The sequence below is a fragment of the Amblyomma americanum genome, chromosome 9, assembly GCF_052857255.1.
Source record: "Amblyomma americanum isolate KBUSLIRL-KWMA chromosome 9, ASM5285725v1, whole genome shotgun sequence".
Classification (NCBI taxonomy): domain Eukaryota; kingdom Metazoa; phylum Arthropoda; class Arachnida; order Ixodida; family Ixodidae; genus Amblyomma; species Amblyomma americanum.
This window is the reverse complement of record NC_135505.1, coordinates 43,116,706-43,136,579: the sequence shown is the minus strand read 5'-3', so window position 1 is coordinate 43,136,579 and position 19,874 is coordinate 43,116,706. Positions and strand designations below refer to the sequence as shown.

At 46.5% G+C, this 19,874-nt stretch overlaps 1 protein-coding gene across 4 annotated transcripts in view; it reads left to right on the top strand.

Annotated features, from left to right (window-relative positions):
* Nucleotides 1-19,874, top strand: part of LOC144103959 (venom metalloproteinase antarease-like TpachMP_B) — a 108,053-nt gene that overhangs the window by 66,757 nt on the left and 21,422 nt on the right. For all 4 annotated transcript variants that reach the window (XM_077636693.1, XM_077636695.1, XM_077636694.1 and 1 more), the window contains exons 5-6: nucleotides 3,989-4,038; nucleotides 8,020-8,128. In XM_077636693.1, the coding sequence (XP_077492819.1) occupies nucleotides 3,989-4,038; nucleotides 8,020-8,128 (159 nt within the window). The remainder of the gene's footprint in view (nucleotides 1-3,988; nucleotides 4,039-8,019; nucleotides 8,129-19,874) is intronic.

The following is a 19,874-nucleotide window of genomic DNA, read 5'->3' as shown; positions in this document are numbered from 1 at the left end:
GGACAGGTATGGACATAATGGGCCCATTGCCCACGACCACTTCCGGAAACAAGTACATTTTAGTATTTGTCGATCACCTTTCAAAATACGCGGAAGCGGTAGCACTCCCAGATCAGAAGGCAGACACGGTTGCAAGAGCATTTGTCGAACAGATCGTGCTCCGACATGGACCCCCGAGGCAACTCTTGACAGATCGGGGAACGAACTTTGTGTCGCAGCTAATGAGGAGAGTTTGCGAGCTGCTTAAGATCGCTAAGAAGCAGACAACACCGTACCATCCGGCTTGCAACGGCGCGGTGGAGCGACTGAACCAAACCGTGGCCGGGTTCCTGTCGCATTTTGTTTCGCGCGACCAGCGGGACTGGGACTTGTGGCTCCCGTATGCAATGTTTGCCTACAATTCCGCAGCACACGAGAGCACGGGCGAATCGCCATTCTTTCTTCTCTACGGCCGAGACCCGGACCAGCCTAGTGAAGTGCCAGAGGGCCCCCGTCGTGTCCCATACGCTTCACTGGACGACTATAAGGTTGAGCTAGAATCGCGCTTGCAAGTGGCGAGGGACATCGCAAAGGAGTCCTTAAAGAAAGCGGCGAAGCGCAGGAAGGAGGTGCACGATCGCAGTGCTAGAGACGCGCCGTTTGATGTGGGGGACAGCGTGTACATTGAAAACTGCCAAAGGCAGATTGGGCTAGCTCGTAAGTTCCAGACGAAGTGGAGAGGACCGTGCGAGGTTGTCGAGAAGCTTTCTCCGGTAAACTTCAGAGTCCGAGACGTGAACCGGCGTTTGATAAGGATACACGCAAATCGCCTCAAGTCGGCACCGGTTCAGTATTCACGAAATGAGGAAAGGGAAAGCGCGGATTTTGATGGGGACAGAAGTGAAGCGGAGCGCGCAGATATTTCGCAAGAAACGCCCTCTCCTGCATTTGTTCGGCAGGCGCCCGAGGTGACGGCCGGAATGCCACCGGATTTACTTCATGCATTGCTAGAAGAAGAAGCGCGCGAGGTTGCCGCGCAGATAACGCCAGGAGAGGCTCCTGCCACGAGCCCTCGCGAGTCCCAAAGCAGACAAAGGGGCACAGACTTACTTAGTATGACTCATGAAGGCCGATATCCGCTGCGAAATCGGAAAGCTAAGTCGGACTAATGGCGTAAACAGAGCGGAGTTGTGAACTGGTTAGAATTGTGTAATGCCGCAGCTCATAACATTGCTATATGCGTATGTGTTATGTTATCGGAGTTAATAGTTAAACCTTTCTGTCATTAAGTAACACCTTCACAGGAGAGCATGCGGAGCGCATGCAGAACCTGCCCTACTTCCTTTCGTTATCTATATTTTTGTCTGTGCCGTGATCGTGCTAGAAGTGGGAGCTCCTTTGTAACTGTGGTAAATTTATTTCGTCCAGTTTGGACTAGAAAGGAGAGGCTTGGGTGCTGAGTTTCATGTTTATCTGTAAAAGAAGATCAGTGCTGCCCCTGGAGACGCCAGTATTGACAGCGGAGGCATATGGTGTTGTGCAGTGGTGTTGAGTGCAGCGAAAAGTGTTTTGTCGGACGCACTGTGCGAGGCGATTCAGAAAGACAAGGGGAGCTGCGTGGACTCAAATGTTCGGAGAACATTCTTCTGGAGGGTGAGCGAGTGTGTGTGCTACGTGTGTGCTACGAGGATCCACGTTCGACGGCGCGGCGTAGACGGAGACCCGTGACAGCGGCATCATCAATTACCCAGCCATGCTCTTTGAGTGACGACCAGAACAACCGGACCCGCCGCCGCCCCGGGGAAACAGGCTTTATCCTCCCCAATTTCCGGGCACATTCCAGGACAAGGGAGCTGTCAGCGGGCCAGAGCGCGCCGTAACACAGCCGACGCTATGCGCTACCGCGAAGACAACATTCTTTCCCTCCTTCCCCTTTCGACGTGGGCTATCGCCGGGAAGGCACCCACAGCTTCCCGCCGTGCCTCGTGAACAAAAGCGCATTCCCAGAAGAGCCGTGACGGACACCTGTCATGGCGGACAGGCAGTACTCGCCAAGAATGTGGAAAGACAGGCGCTAGTGAATTAGCTCCGAAGAGAGAGCCTGTGTATACTCTCACTTGAGAGAGAGTGGTGGCGTTTTTGTTGTTTATTTAGTTTGTATTGTTAACAGACTCTGGGTTCGAGGCTAAGCCCAACCCAAGGGGTGGTCCCCATCTCGCATGTTATTTTGGATTGGAGAATTGATGCTTTGGGCGGGCCACTGGAAATGACCGCCCTTAGTCCTTTGTTAATCAAGTGCTTAAAAGCACATGTAAACGGATGCAGTCCAGTCTGAGCTGGGGCTCCATGCTTAGCATGTAATGTGATGCTACTTAGGCACTAACCTGCCCGGTCGATGAGTAAAGTAGTGCAAAGTTTGTTCTTTTGTAAATTCAGTTCTGCTTTTTCCAGTTTAACGCTCTGTATATGTATGTTGTAAAATTATGCTCTGCTGTCATCGTCTACAAGCTCGCCTCCTGTTCATCTTCCAAGCCGAACGACACTAGAGGAAGGGTTTGTGAACCATCCTCGAAGAAACGGACGACTACTGAAATTCTACTGCATACACGCTCAGGACGACATCGTTCGCCAAGAGGGCCTTCAGCGCCGAAGCCCGACGGCGTGCGGCTTCTGCCAGCAACCGCTCGAGCCGAACTCCGGAGCCACTCCATCGCCCCCATGAAGTCGTCGGCACGTAAGCTCGGACGCCCCAGCCTCTGATGTATAATCTTAATCATGTGTAATTATTGAATATACCTGTTTGTTTAAACTGAGCCATACGGTGTCTCTTTGCCTCTCCGTCCCGTGTGGACCTGCGCATTATGGGGGTCATCACAGTGTCTTTCGTTTTGGCGACCTGTTCTTGGAGAAGGAGTTTTTCGGCTTTGGCGGTGACTTTCCTTCCAAACGGTGTAGGCAAAATGTGCGGTAGCCTGAGAGACTTCGGGGTGAGGCCCTGGGACTTGCAGCGCAGATTGAGCTGTAGATGGCACTGAAAATATGCCAGTCTTGAATTTAGGTTGACAAACTGCCTGATTCTTGTGATGACTGCCGTTCCATACTTAGCGCGAAGAGCAATATAGTCCAGAGTTTCACGGAATACCGTCTGGAGAGGAGCGAACATTGTATAAATAAACGTACAGTCGCCAAAAGTTTTGACAAAAAAAGAAACACGACGTTTCGGGGCCCGTATGGGTCCCTTGATCACCTAGAGTGCCGCATTGAGGGACGGTGGCTTAAGTACGGCCAAAAGTGCGTAATGTCCGATTGTAGATCTCTGGAAGATTTCCACGTGCCCTGTTAAGAGCATGCTTCGTGTTATGTACATGAAAAGGTTCTAAAAGAAGGCACGAAGTTTTTCTCTGTGGCAATGCGTGATGCTTCGTCCCAATCCATGGTGTGTCCCGTTGATACGCTGTGTTCCGCCAAAGCATTAGATGTGGAGCGGCTGTTCGTGACGTCATTATGATGCTCTCTGTGCCTGCGTCTGAAGTTTCCGGTTTCGCCATTGTAAGCAGCGTTACAGACTTTACATGTTATCTTGTATACCACGCCCGGGTACCGTGAGAGATCTAGACGATCTTTTACCCGGGCCAGCTGTTGTTTTAACTTGCTGGTAGGCACATGAGAAATGTGAACGTCATAGCCTTTAAAAATGCGTGAAAGTGCGCCCCTACAATGTTTGCCCCTCGCCATACGGGATTCCCTCAAACTCTGGACTATAATGTCTATATTGATGTTCTAGGCGTTCAAGCTCACACACCGCAAAAAATATTTTGGAACGCAACTTTGTTTCGTTTGTTTCTGCTTATCTCATACCAGCCAAGTATATATGTTATGACGAACCTAGAGTCCTAGAAAATTTGTATAAACTGCCCTCACTTCATTTTTACTACCATATATGATTGTTAAGCATTAAACACTTTTGTCTGTCATAGTCTAGAGCTAAACCTATGTACCGCTGATGCAGGTTTGACATCGCAAAACAACAGTTCGGAAGCGGCTTTGAGACACTGAGAGGTAAGCCTCTTGTTTTTTTTTTGTAAAAAAAGCCACATGTTCTTGCCCCTCTAATACCATTTTCTGCTATAACATTCTTTCGCGGTCTACGTCTGTATGCTAAACACATTAGCAACAACTCAGTAGGAACCTTGTCAATCGAATATGGTAATTGATATGACCTTGACTAGATGCGAAATAAATACTTGACAGGAAATATTGCATATAGTAGCTGATCTTTAAGACTGTCATTAAGGTTCGCAGCTAAACATGGACTTCAGAGGACATGATTGCATAAGCTTCGCTTCTTATATTTGCATTCCCACTGAATAGAGCGACACAGGTAGATTTCGAACCACAAAGGTAAGAATCTGTAAAAACTATAGTAAGCACTCTGTTACTAAAATTTACTGGACAGAGACACGAGTGTATGCTTCCATGTGATTTTTTAAAGGAATGGAAAAAATAAAAAAGCAATAGACAGGACAAAGCGTTCCAGATTTCTGGAAATATTACAAGTTTATACCTGTAGAGAACACTAATATAAATCCTCTTAATACAGCGACCCTTGTGGCCAGAAGAATTCGCAGCAGATTATTGCCTTTTCAACATGCAAAACATATTTCATATTGACTTTAACACTGCTCTCGCAATAGCTTATAATGGTAATCTTTCTGGCCTCCTCCCTTGAGTGAATCTACTCTGGGATATAAGAAGTGAAAAATACGGCTGACAGAGAACAGCACCTGCAGTGTTTATTCGGCTGAAAACGTTACGGAATCGTATTAAGCATTAAGCATGTAGCACTGATTTATTGCACAGTGTTTTGACAAGCACGGCGTTTGAATTGAGCTAAAGTATCCGCTTCTAACGGTAATGGTCGGTGGCTACAAACCCGGTGCCGTTGAAACTTGTTTCCCGCGATAAAGAAAGTGAGAGCGTTGACGAAAACTAATATTGAGGCCCAGTGTGCTGCCCGATTACAGCGAACGAGCCGACAACATAACATGTCAGCTAAAACAACCGTCGGCCAAATGGGTGTAGTAGTTTACACGAAATATATCGCACCATTTGTTGCATGTAATGATAAGGGAATGCGAGTGCTTGGTGGTTAGCGTGTCGCATAGGCGATATCAAGAAACTCTTGTTAATAAAATTGCATTGCATTTATTTAAAGCAGTCAGACTTTGCTTCATACTTTTGCTAAGTCCTTGTACTTTTCTCTCGGTTTGCTGAAATGAGAGCTGATACAGCGCTGAATTTGAAGCAGAATGTTGTATATAAAAATAAAAAAAATTGTGTGGCGAACGTAGTAGAACAGAAAACAAATATATGGTTTGGTTTAAATGTCATTCAACTGCGTCGACGTGCGAAAGCATGCGTTTAGTGTGCTCGACTAAATAAATAAAAAAGTTCCAAGTTGAATCGTATTCTTCTCCCAGTGTACTGGCGTTGAAATATCCGGCATCGGAAGAGTATAGGAATACAGAAAGCATTACAATTTATGCGAAAGAGCAGACAAATGGATGAAGTGCTTGTATGCATTACAAAAGAAGGTGAGGAGATGGTGCTTAAAAACATGCCAACGTCTACGCGAAATGCTTCCTCGCTTCGACAGTACCACAACCTTCGAGACACAGTAATGTATTGTGATCCATAAGCAAGGCGATGTAAAAAACCTGAAGATATATAGAAAATTTAGTACACTATCTGCTGCCTAAATGCTGTTAGCTAAAGTAATCGCGAACAAATGCGAGGACAGGTACTGCCACTCGCTTCTCTGTGACACATGAGTTTGTCCCCACTGTGCAATAGCAATATCTCCAGTACGCACTGGAAACGCTTCGTTCTTAATTTACAGCTTATTTCGAGACAAGAGCGTCATCATTCCACTGGAAATACTGAGACGGTGCGTCTGCATACTGTTATAAGTAGTCGTAAGGAAGGCAAAATCAAGGTAGAAGTCTCACCGGGACCTCAACCGTATCGTGAATGCAGGAAAAAAATAACAAGCATGGAAAGAGGGGGAAAAGATTAACCAAAGTAAGAAAATTTGTGATAGTTTTTGTGAATCTCTTACTAAACGCTGGAAAAGTAAACATTATATTCGCCTGCACAGGTGCCTCCAATAAGAGTTGGAACAACGTGAGAGCATGAATTACAACTTGACAATATTGATACGAGGTGGCAAACCAAGGAACAGGATGACATGATGACAGATGATATATTTAATGGCTACGGCCTAGCGCGAGCGCTCAGTCCCGCGTCACTGCCCTCTTTTCCGTCTTCGCAACGTGACCCGGTTCCTCCGAGCAATCGTCCCGATCGATTGCTTGATGTCTGAATGCTGAGGTGACGATGCGCATGATCAGAAACGATAGAAGAAGGTGAAAGGCTTGCCACTAGAATGAAGGAGCGGATCTAATGAACGGTTGCCCCCTGAGCTTCAGGTCCAGCTGTCGGTCGCCCACAGCCGATGGTCAGGGGTTAATGACTCGCCGGACAGCTTGGGCGGGGGTGCCGCCTTGGTTCGGGTCGTCGTCGGGTCTTAGTGCGTCTGGTCCTGATCGTCGTGTCTTGTGGTCGGGGCTGGGGACGGGGCGTGGAAAAGCGGCTCGTAGGTTCTGGACAGGTCGAGCTAGCGTTGAGCCGTACGGCGGAGTTCAGGTCCCCTGGGCCGAGGATGAAGGCGAGCAGAAGGCGGCGATGCTCCCAGGGCTAGACTGAATAAGTTTACCCCGCACCTCCACCAAATGATACGAGGTGGCAAGCCAAGGAACAGCACGGCATGGCAGATGACAGATGGAATTATGATTTAATGGCTACGGGCCTAGCGCGAGCGCTCCGTCCCGCGCCACTTCCCTCTTCTTCGTCTTCGTAACAAAAAGTCTGAAAGACACAGCGTTCCCCCTTTTCTAGCTATTTTATGCAAAAGCAATTTGTAACTTTATTAGAAAAAAATTGTGTCTTTTTAACCAACTTGTTCTTTCCTTCGTGATGAAGTAAATGGTACATTACATCGTGCGTTACGTGCGCATCCTACAATGAAAACTCGCTTCTATTCTATAGTTCTATTCTTCTATTCTATTATATTCTCGCTTCTATTCTTCTATTCTATTCAATTTAAAAACGTTATTCTCGTTATAGATCTTGCTGAAGTCTAGCAGAACATATCTAAAGATGCACTAGAAGGACCCCACATACATGAGTGCATGCGGAGTAGATTTTCATGTGGCTCCACAACATAGCACGCTTTTGAAATAATCAGCCCTGCTACAAAATTTAAGTTTGGTTCTCAGTTTTTTTTTTTTGGAAATTCTCATCGAAAGAAATTTCAGTACCCTTAAGGATGATTACGGTAGGATAAGTACGTTTCACCCCGCTCTATATTTTACGCTTAAATGCCACTACTCTTTAGCCACGTACCACTTCGATTGTATCAATTACATGTTCATGTATATGAAGTGGTGATGTCACATATGGCTGACTGTCGAATCACGTTTTCGTAAACCGTTGTCCAAAAGATGGCATAACTGAGCGTATATACATCGCAATTACATCACACAGGTGTAGTAAAATATAGTTTTCCGCAAAGCGTTGAAGTGGAGAACAGTTTTTAGTTTATTACTTTCTTTCACACACACTTGAGAGACTTTTCTCTGACTGTAAACTTCGCACAGCCTTTACTTTACATGTTTTACTCATGATGTTTTCGTAGACAATATTTTTTCTCTTTTCACAAGTTTTCAAAATATTGTAGGCTTTTGATGTCATGTCTTATGGCCTATTCCTGCAGTAGCCCCTCCGGTGGTGTATTATGCCAAAAAATAATTAAGAATACAAAATGCTGTAAGAAAAAGACGCTGATTTCCAAAACGGAATGATATTGTTGAAAAAAGAATTTTCCGGTCGCATGTTATCGAAAGATAAATTTTAGCGCCGTCATACTGCAGGTACTCATAAATTTTGCACGGAAGCAACGACCAACCTTTTTTTTTTCAGGAATGTCATATATAGGCGGAGCTTGCAGCAAGGATCGAGTTGCGCTGATATCCAATGAAGAGGAGCCAGGCGCAGTAGCAACAACCACTGCACATGAAATGCTTCACCTGTAAGTCACTCTAGGCATCTCAATGACAAACATTACGTTCGTCTTCCTTTTCCTGCATCAGTGGTTGGCTGGCTCGCAGTAGCGAAACGATGCTACAGTTCAAAGTTATCTCCTTCTTTTTTCAGCAACGAAGCACGACGCTTAAGCTATATTGCCTTGAATATAATCTCTAGTGTGACGAGCCCCAGCGCTCTGCAATGGGAGATGGTGGCGCCGTTTGCAATGAATGCCCACCGATGACGACAGAGGGCGCTGCTCGTCGGGAGGGTGCTGCCGCAGCAGACGACGCGGTTTTCTAGGTTCGAAAGGCAGCAACCTGGTCTTGTGCGGGCGTGATTAATCTGCTCGTGCGCGTATTTTTTATTGATCGAGGTGTAGTGTTTGTTGTCCTATGTGGCTTCTTGCACATGCAAGTCATCGCGTCCGCTCCTGCCAGTAGTTCTGTGTGAATTCGTCGGCTTTGTGCGCGCGTTGTGTGTCCTAGTACATCCATTCTGCGCATTTCAGTTGCGTAGTGAAATCATCCACTTAGCTCGCGATCGCTCTTTTCACGTGCCCATCACTAAACGAGCTAAATGTCATGGCCCAAAAAAATGTCAAAACAAAAGCGAACATGCAAAGAGACTTGCTTTCGAGTGCCGCTGTGTAAAGCCGGTTACCGCTCGTACAAAGAGCGTGTTTTCATATGTGAATGTGTGCTGCATCACCTTATGGTACGAGGCTTGCAGAATGGGAAAGAAACTTCAAAAGAGAAGAGAGGAGGCATAGGCCCGCGAAATCCCTCATGAGTCGACCCACTCGGGCTCACTCACGTTCATATCAGATGGTTATCTGAGCCGTGGAGTGAGTCCGGACTCACATTATGATCATGTTCTGAGCCATGAGTGAACCCGGACTCATGTTCATATCATGATCTGAGTTGTGAGCTCGGGCTCGCGTTCATATCACGATCTCAGTCGTGAGTCAGCGGGCTCACATCCAGATTATGATGAGAATCGCGAATACGAGCTCACATTCAGATCATGATCTGAGCCGCGGTGAGAGTGGGTCCTGGTCTGTCCGGTACTGAGTGGGCCTGTCAAATCAAAGAAGTCTATGTTGTAAGGTTGAGCAATCCCATGATCTCAAGCAAATCCATGATGCCGATTGGGCACGTGTTTGTAACGTTCATAAATGCATTTCCTGCGCCTTCGCACCATTGAATAACTTATGGTCGAGATGATGATGTAGAGCGATTGTGGAGAGATTGTTTCGTGGTGCTGCACTCTAGAACATCGCTAAAGTGAGCGAAGAGTTGATTAGTCGCCGCACTTGGTCTCGTTGGATATTAGCTATAGCTTGCTGTATCGCATTTGCCTAGCAATTAGTTTGCTGTTTTTTTAATTGGTTGCAGAACACATTCACCGGCCTGAGATTTTCACGAACAGTGAGCGGCAGCTACAGGCCTCTGTGCCTGGTCAGGCTATATGTTTATATAGGCTAACTGCAGTTAAGAGCTCATCGCATCACCGTGCCTTTGGCATTTTAGGCACGTAACTTGGGCTGTTGGGAGTAAAACCTATTCATCTGTCCTTTGTGCGAGTTTATAAGAGTCCTGAGTCAAGGGGAGCCTGGGTTAGCTATGAGTTGAAAAGTGGTAGTGTGCCCGAAATAGTGATGCGCAGGTGAGTCACCAGCGAGCTTCCCCGCGATAAACTGCGTCTGAAACAGGACACGGTATTCACGGATTATGTAAAACACATTGCGCTTAAAATATCAGCAAATAGCAAATCTAAAAATCTGTGAGAGCAAGAGCCTCCAACAAAGTGCCACTGCTAGGCGTGCTGTGTCAGAAGCCTCCGAATTGTGCTACCATTGAGAGTGTCAAATCGGTGAGCGTGGAAGGACCTGGTGCCGACAACGGAGCTCTACTAGTTGAAATACGCACCACACGCTTTGGTTCTAAAGAAGCAAGCGCTAGTGAATTAGTGCATTGTGAACGTCTGCCGACCACCAGCGAGAGTGCACAGGTCCTACTCTACAACGTCTCTATTCCAGTTACATGGTTGGAAGTGCCATCTGTGTCAGTGGATTAATTAACTTACGCCTATTGTGAAGCTGAAGAAAACAACTTTGTTTATTGGGCAAGCAGCGGTAGCCGCGGTGTACCTGAGGGAAAGAGAGGAGTCAAAACATATATTATCACAATTAACTTGCAAAGAGGCCGAATCCTTGATCAAGGAGGTTTCCTTCACAAATCTTAGTGGTCGATGCGGCGTATATATAAAGCCGGCCTCAGGGAAGCACACTTCCAGCAAAAGCAAGTGTTTTGCTGAAAAGTGTTTATTATCTACGAGGTCCGAAAGAGAGCCCTGAGCTTTCTGTAAGTACCAAAGAATTGTGGCTCAAAACCAAGCACGCACAACACCTAAATAAAAGCCCACAAAATTGACTACGCGTTTCACCTGCTTCGTTAGAGAAAATGGTACCCAAAGAGTACTTTGTAATCGCTTCTAGAAAACAAATTCCTTGTTCCCTTCGTAAGCACCGGATGTTCGAAACTCTAAGATGTGCTGAACTCCATAGAAGCTTTCTCGCAAGCGACCATGGTTTATGGGGGTTTTACGTCCCAAAGCGACTCAGGCTATGAAAGACGCCGTAGTGAAGGACTCCGGAAATTTCGACCACCTGGGGTTCTTTTACGTGCACTGACATCGCACAGCACACAGGCCTCTAGAATTTCGCCTCCATCGAAATTCGACCGCCGCGGCCGGGATCGAACCCGCGTCTTTCGGGCCGGCAGCCGAGCGCCATAACCACTCAGCCACCGCGGCGGCAAGCGACAAGCACTAAATGTGAAGCTTCTAGTCTGAGACTCAAAAGAGGCACTGAAACCTGCAGTCAGCTGCCTCCATGGTAGCTGTAGTCACTTACGGCTTTACGAAGCAAATACACAGCGCTCCTTTAGCTGATGTCACGAGAGCGAGGCGGCGCGACCCGCACCCTCCCGACTCGCAGCGCCCCACGCAGCGGCCGTCGGCATTCATCGCTCGCGGTGCCACCAGGGAGGCCCCAGTCGGATTACTAGCGAGTATATTCTAGGCACTATACTTCATCCATGTCGTCAAACAAGCAACCTGAGGAACAATTAGACGGGCTTCGTTATGGGTTACAAGCCATCATTTCCACGCCAAGCTTTAACAGACGCCGTTTACTTTTGCTTTTAAGCTAAACCTAGTTCCATCTTTCGAGGTTACCCTCAGAGGAATATTCAGGATGTTGTACTTATAAATCATTGTTTTGGTTATTCAAGAGAGGAAGTGAAAATATGGCTGCTGTTGCTGAAAGGAAGAACGAAAAGGAAAGTTCACAGGCCTGCCCTTTGGCTCGAGCCGAGCCACAGTCGCTACCACGTGCAGAAAGTGGGAGAGTTGAAAGAGAGGATAGTAAAGAGTGAAAGAACAGGCGCGGGCTGTAATGCCTCCGGCCGATCCCGGAAGCAGTGCAATACCGGGCGAACCAGAAGCGGAGGTGAAGCAAGATTCGAGCACTCCGCCACATTTCCAAAAATAATGGGACCCGTAGCCGATAATAAATCAGGTAATTAAAATTGAAAATGTGGAAGCGTTTTAGAAAATATTTTGAGGGTCGCGGACTCTATGTGCACAAGTTGTCACTTCACTTCTTCACCACTAGTGTTGTGTGGTGTGGCCTCGTGTGCTGTTAGTGTAACGCGTTTAGTAAAACAGCCTTTATGTTAGGCATTTAACAGGTCCTGCGCCAAGGTGACGAGGGCGCGTTTCAGGCTCAGATCTTGGGAGGCGAGCCAGATGGGCCACTGGAAGGTGGGGGGGAGGATAGGCGGGGGACTGGAAGGCTGTGTGGCACTCTACCTTAATGAGAGCTAGGGGGCGTCGAAATGGTTTCCATGGTGCATAGTTAGTATCTGGTGTACCCGTTCACCTCACTACCTCACTACATTACTGCACTGCCTGCAAGAAATTTTAACAGGACAGATATATTTTGTAAACTACAATTATCAGACGCATCGTTCTCCCAACTCCTAAATCTTGGCTAAGCCCCAATATCTGGGCGCTGTAGCTGCGTTGAGAACATGGCGATGGAGACGCTCTACCCGCCAGCTTCTGACCAAACGCACCGTCCTAGCTGTATTCTACGGCTCGAAATCAGAGAAACGACTCTATCACGTACCACTAGAACTTGTGTTTCTATGTTAATTTCGCTGCTGAGAATCCGCGCTAATTCTGGTTCTTCCCCGTTATCGCGCCGAAATGCGTTTCTATGAATATCTCGAGTTAATCCATTTTTAGTTTTCAATTCCTTATTTTTCTACCTTCCCATTTTTCTCAGTGTGCTGTATAACTCGCGCAGTGTGCCTCCGGGCTTTTGGAAGTTACTTATAATAGTTATCTGACAGGCTAGTTGGTTTTCAACAATTATATTCATGTGATGTAACTCAACACATACGCACCAGACAAAAAAGAGGAACACACAATGCGAAACACGAGTGCTACTCACAACTGATTTTTGGAAGGGAAGATCAAAGCATATATATTGTTACGTGGCAGCCAGCCGAAGAAAGAGACGCGATGATTGATGCCAACGAGGTGATTTAATGACAGCTCGCCTAACGCGAGGACTCTTGCCCGCGCCACTGCACAGTTCGTCGTCTTCTTCGTCACACTACACGGGGCCACCGAGGGATCGTCCCGATCGGTGACACAGCCACGCGCGAAGTGTTTACGGGCTTAAGAGGATGGCTAGACAGGAACAAGAAAGGGGTGATGTGCTCGCCGGCACTATAAAAGAGATGGCTGAATGATTCCTGGTCTGGAAACTTCCGGGCCGCAGGTCGCCAAGAGCCGACTGTCGAAGCCCCAGGACGCGCCGAACGGCCTGGGCAGGGGAACGGTGTCTTCAGATGAAAGCGCGTCTCGGGTCGGTGGGGTCGATAGGTGAGGTCTTTGCGTCGGGTTCTGTTCGTCGTGTTAAGTGGTCTGGGCGGGGTACGGGGGGGGGGGGGGGCAACGGCGAGGTCGGTTCGGGTCTGAAAGGCTGGGGCACGGTCGAGCGACGCAGGTCAAGAAATCACGGTCGACGACCACGGCAGCCGCAGGACGACGAAGCTCCCCGGACCAGGATACCGATGATAATCGATGGCAACGAGGTGATTTAATGGCTGCTGGCCTAGCGCGAGCGCTCCTTCCCTCACAACTGCACAGTTCGTCGTCTTCTTCGTCACAATATGTTCGCTTACCCGCGCAGGCACCACCTTACAAGGGATCTCGGAAATGAGGACGCAGGAAGTGAACAGGCGAGGTATTAAAGAAAATCTACCGCCTTTTTATAGAGAGCAAGAGCTGTCTTTGCAAGGGCCCCGACTGTGCGATTTAGGCCAGCTCAAGTGACAAGGGCTGCCTCTGCATATCACTATCATGAACCGCTCAAAGATAGCATAAAGCTCGCGTAGATCGCACTGCCATCTGATGTGTCGCTGCTCTGACGCCTTTTAATTGGCCGCACAGCGGTCTAAACTATATTTGCGTTCCTACGCGGGACGTTGGACAGCACTGCAATAGGTCATGCCTTGTGCTATTTTTTTTTTAAATTTCCACTGCGTATGCAGTAAGGCAAAAACTGACGGATAATGGACGGAAAGTCCGAATATGTTTTAAGTGAAAAGATTTGACCAACTCTGTGCCACATCGCGTTATTGAACAATTCGCTCTCGAAATATTAATTCTTACCATCCCGGTTAGTGAAGCTGGTAGAGTGTCTTCTCTGCTGAAGCGGTGGTCTCGGGTTCGAACCCCGAAACAGAAAAAAAATTTTCTGTAACTGCGAATATTCTCTGGAAGCTGTGCAAGCAACAGGTTTTGAGAAGTAATTTGAACGTCCTGAGTAACTTCTTCACTGCCAAGACGCATAGAGGTTCGTGTCCATTTAGAGCAATTGTTACAGAGCGAGGAAGCTGGCAGGTTCAGCAAGTTCCTTAAAAACCATTTGGGACATCTAAAGCCTGGAGATCATATCAATAGCGCTGGGCCTGACTTCTTGATTGCCGCGCTGAATTATGGTGTCCCAAGTGCCAATTGTGCGCTCTCCGTCAATGTGGAAAGGTTGTTTTACTTGATCCCACATGAACATTTCGGCTGGGACAGAGAATACATGGACGTAGCCGGCATGGTTGGTCTCCAGAAAACTTGTGGTGTGTCACGTGATTCTTTTATGGAGCTGCTCTGTTTTTATCTCTTTTCCACCATTTTCTCTTACAGAAAAAATCAATATATATATAGGTTCCAGGGTCGTGCCAATGCAGTGTGAAATATTTGTTGCGCATTTAGGCCACATACTCGAGCTTAAGCTAACCCAGCCCTTCATTGCAATGATCATGAGATATGTAAATGAAGTTTTAATTATTTTGAAACTTTCATCCCATGACGCATTAGCTGACAAGATTTTGGGTGAACTTTCAAGCTGTACACGTTTTCTCAAATTCACTCTGGAACTTCCACAAAATGGATCAATTCAAGTGTTATATTTGAAGCGGTTTTTTAACCAAACTGATCATGCATGCCGGGCCTTCAGCCCAGGTCGAAGAAAGCGTTGTTGCCTTTCGATTCATCTCATTCTAAGGTGATCAAGCGGGGTATAGCCACCACCAGTTTTAGATCCGCAGATTTAAAGTAGGCACTCAAGTAGAGCGGCTGGAAAAGGCAGGTTATGCTAGTTTTTGTTAAGCGTGGTGGCTGAAGCACTGGCCAAGGAGCTCCTCAACACGAAAAAAGAAAAAAAGGAGCACCTTCCCGACTCTAAATATTCTTGTGTTGTTTTTTATTGATACATTTTTCAATATTCACGCGGGATCGATGCTGCAATTTTGTCACAATTTCTTAAGGAAATTTCTTTGTTTATGCCACTACACCTTAGCCAATCCCCTTATGTGGGTATGTGCCAAGTTTTAAAAACAAGAAGAATAAGAACTAGCCTCCCAGAAAAAAAACTATGTTCCTTTTTGTTTACTTCTTCCTTCCTTACCCCTCATTTTGTTTTCGTCCAGGAAATATTTACCTGAAAACCTCTGTGTGCTCCCAAATTCTTGGCCATTCCCCCCATGTGGGCATGTGCCATAGTATGAGGATAACAACAACAACAACGTCCACTCCTCCTGCCCGTGAGGAAGACGAGGGATTGGCTAAGTACTGGGCGGCTGGTCCTGTTTTCCTTTTTCCCCTATGTGCCTTTGCGCCTTTTGTCTTGTGTGGATAACTAACGCGGTGAGTTTGTAAATCGGAGGTAATGTCTACGCAGTCTCCCAGCCAGGGGAGGTACCCCTGGTCAGCTTCCTTATCGCCTGATGAGATACCTCTGGAAGCTTTTCAATGCTCCGGCGTCCACTGCATTCCTGTGGCGCTGGTTCCAAAGGATGGTGGTTCTAGATGATGTCACGACGGCGCGGAAACACCAAGGACAGGCGCCTGTACTGTTGTGTTCGTGTGCCTCTTTTGTCCTTGTTTTTTTCACGTCCTCCTGACTTCATCTAGAAGCTATGCACCAACTTGCCCAAACCAAAGTACTTCATGGTGGTTCTATCAAAATTAACAATCCAGGGCCTGTTCTAACTGCTCTCCAGGCGGCCACTTCCTTTTATGAGGCAATCAGGTAGGTAAAGCAGTTTGGACGTAGCGGGATTCTGTGCCGTTCACCAGAACTGTCGTGCGTAAAAAATCTTCTAAACTGCTCTTCTTTTGGGTCTCTTCCGGTAAACAGAATCCTTCCGCCTCATCTGGCCTGCACAAAAGGTTTCGTTTGCGGTGTGGACTCTTGCTTGTCTCCAGTTGAGACCCTAGATCTCTCTGCAACGGGTGTTGTTGCGCTGTATCGCTGCAGCGGGGAGGTGAACAATGTGCAGGCGCCAATGGAAACGGTTATTGCCCCTTTTGCGGGTACTCCCAGCCCCTCAGAAATAAACTCATAGCCATTATTATTCCGTGTAGATTCCCTTCCGTCTAAGCCACTGCAGTGCAGCAATGGCTAGCGATATAGCCATAGCGCTCTTGACTGCAAGTCCGCCTTGCGGTGTTGAAAATGAGCCGATGACCATCCATCAAAATTATGCTCAGATCCTGTTTGGTGGATCTCATGCTGCAAATTCCACGGATTGTCCTTCTCGGGATAATGACTTGCAAATTCTACACATAACCGACCGCAAACTTTGTTCGCGGCGCGAGGCGAAATCATAAATTATTAAAGAGAGCTCACGGCTATGCAGATGTGTAGGCCCGTTCAGGAGTGACAATAGATTCGTCTATCTCTGAGGCAATAGTTACTGCTGTGGAAGCCTCTATGGCTAAGATAGTTGACAAGATAGTGTTCACTGTCACAGAGTGCATATCTAATGCTCTGGCAACGCAGATTACCCAGGCCATGCAAATTGGAACGACTTCTGCCATGTGAGCCATTCCTTCTTTAATGACCCAATATTCCTTGCCTGCGCTTTCCCAGCCCCAGAAACAAGTTGCTCCTTTTTCTCCACTTCTTCGGTCCACTAATTCAGATAATGTTCAAATTATTCATGATGCAGAGATGGTGGATTCAGATACGCGAATTCTCAAACGCAGTGGATCTCCCATGTCTAACCTTTCTTCTCCACCTCCTCAGCCGAAATCAAAGAAGCAACAGATTGGCTTTAAGCCAAAAGAAACTATTTTGGATTATGCAGTTGCTGCTCCCCGAATTTCTCAACCTTAGGGGTGTTAAGAATTCTCCAGTGGAACTGTCCGCCACGTCTTTCCGCTTCAACGGACGTACTGTACCTTATATCCCCACATAATCCAGACAATTATTTTATAAGAAACTTGACTTACATCTGAAAAACATTTCATTTGCAAAATTATTCTTTATTTCGACAAGAACGATAGTCAAGAGGAGATGGCTTAATCATACTAGAATATTCTAAATTTTGTCAAAAGGGTTAAGATTACTTTTCAGTCTTCTACTATAGACAGTGAGTTATTGGCTATAGACTTTGAAATTCCAGGGTGCTATCTCTTTTCATTAGTAAATGCTTATTTTTCTTGCGGTGCGCAGGATACCAGGCTGCTAGATCTCCTGCTACTTAATTGTCAGAATTCAATTCTCTTGGCAGGCGACTTTAATTCTCATAATGTGTCGTGGGGCTTTAAGACAGATTTCTGGGGCAAGCGCCTCTGGGATTGGGTTATTGATAACAACCTTTCTTGCATGAATTCGGGCTCGGCCACATTTCTCCGCGCACAAATCTAATCTGTGTTAGATTTAATTTTCGCCAGCACTTGTATTCCTGTACTCATTTGGTCGACTGTGGATTGTGGGAAGACAAGCGATCACATACCTATCGTTTTTGATGTTAATTGCCACTTAACTCCGGCGTGCTCTCAGTTCAGGTCATGTAAAAGCTATGACCAGTTTCAGACTACTTTGCGCTCCACTCTTGCTTCAGCGGTTAATTCTGCGGAAGAGCGTACAGCAAAGGGCATATAGTTAGCTATTGAGGAATGCCGAAAAAATTTCGAATCTTTGGTACGTACATCAAGAGGGAACACTTCAGCTAGATGGTGGAATGCAGATTGTTCGCGGGATTACAGACACAGAAAGGCTGCATGGAAGAAGCTCCTACACAATCAGTGGCCGAAAAATTGGCATCATTATAAATTCATTGCGGCTACTTTTAAACGCACAATCTCACAAGCGGCAGAAAATTATAATTCCAAGCATTTCGAGTTTCCAACAAAATCAGAAAGTCGTCGCGCAATTGTTGGATTCTTAAGATAGCGGAAAAGATTCCGGTTTCAGAAAATTCGCACTCATGGGTTTTGACCCTACAAGAAGCAATAGAAGCTATTGAGACAATTTCCTAGGGATTAGAGCCGCGTTTTTCGTCTGTACTTCCTTTGCGCTCCGCGTTTGTGGCGTCAGTGGACTGGATTTAGCATGCCCCCCTATTACCCTTACCGAGCTTCACCGATAGTGTTGAGGTTACCAACTGCTGACCCTGGCCCTGATAGGGTAACATGAAAAATGTTAAGGATCCTCTTAGAGGAGTTCCCTACCTCCTTACTGGAGCTGGTGAATTTTTTTCACTAAACATGCATGAATTTCTCCTAAGTGGAAAATCGCCAAAGTGATCCATTTGCCTGAAAACAGTGGTGGTGTCTATCCTCTGGATAATATTAGACCCATTTCACTGACATCAATCGTCGTTAAATTAATTGAAAGGGTCAAACTTCTACATGTTTCGGAGTTTGTGGACCGCAATAATATCCTTCGTCCCTGTCAAATTGCTTTCCGTCAAAAATGTTTCATATGGAAACCTCACACCGACCTTGGGACTCGTATTCTTGCGTGGCACGAAAAAATGCTTGCTGGGTGGGAATATATTGCCCGCTTCTAGATTGGTATTTTTTGTGCGGCTTCCCGACTACATCCTAATTTTCCAAGCGGAGTTTCTGGCGGTGGTGCTTGCTCTTCGCAAACTAGAGCCATCTTTCTCTTCAGTGGCTGTCATTACACACTCTCTTTCTTTGTGTTCGTCCCTTGCTTCAGCTGTGGATTCGCCCAACGTGAACACCTTCAATTCATTACTCCCTCCGCACTTGAGCCTTGTTCACAGGGTATGGGTGTCAGGTCATAGCGGTGTGACAGCCAATAATGTTTCGTGCTGCCTGGCATAGGCATCCCTCAATGGCCTCGTGCTACCTGTCATTCCGGCTGCAGCGTACATCCCAGCAGCGAGGTTTAGAAGACAAAATTTGTTAAGAATGACAACTGGATCTCTTTTAATATCTGATGATTACCAGCACCTGAGGTATTCGTGGAACCGGAAACCATGCCATTCACGGCAGCCTGAGGTATCTCAATCAAGGCTCCGCTGCTGGATCCCACCCTTAAATTTTTATTTGCACCGGTCTGGGATGGCGCTTAATCCCGTTTGCGTATTCTGTGGTGAGCACGAAACCATAGATAATTTTTTGTTGTTCTGTCACGGCTACGCTGCACCATGATGAGAAACCGGTTTTTAGGGAAGCCACTACCACAGCTTGGCATTTGTTTGAGCAGCCCAGCCATATTGCCGTTTGGAGCCACGATACCAGGGTACAGCCACAAGTCTGTTTTTACCGCCATTCAAAATTTTTAACGGAATCAAATCAGCTACCATGGTAACTTTTCTTCAATATTATTTTTCCTTAATATTATCATTATCATTTAACCACTCGGCTATAAACCTCAGTGTCGATCTGCTGCGTGCGTTATGCATTTCCCGTTTCATTTCGCTGTTCCTTTTTCTTTACTTCTTCCTTCCTCAGCATTCATTTTATTTTCGTCCAGGAGATATTTATCTGAGAAACTCTCTGTGCCCCCCAATTCTTTGCCAATCCCGCTATGTAGGCATGCGCCATTTTATGGGGGTAACAACAAGTCATTCCTTACCTAAACAAGATTTCGCACAATCTTAAAAAGATTTGAGGCAAATATGATATTGACATTGTATTTTCTCCACCTTGCAAGCTCTATAGATTGTGCAATCTGGTGGGAAAGGGTGATTTGACTCCAGTTACCTGTGGCAAAAAGCACTTGGAAGAGAATAATTGTGGTGCATGTGCAACAGGGTTGATCTAAAAGATTCCTCTCAGTTGTGGGCGTTTGTATATTGGAAAAACTGGTAGGTGCTTAAATGATTGCTTGAGAGAGCACGCGCGTTCTTTGG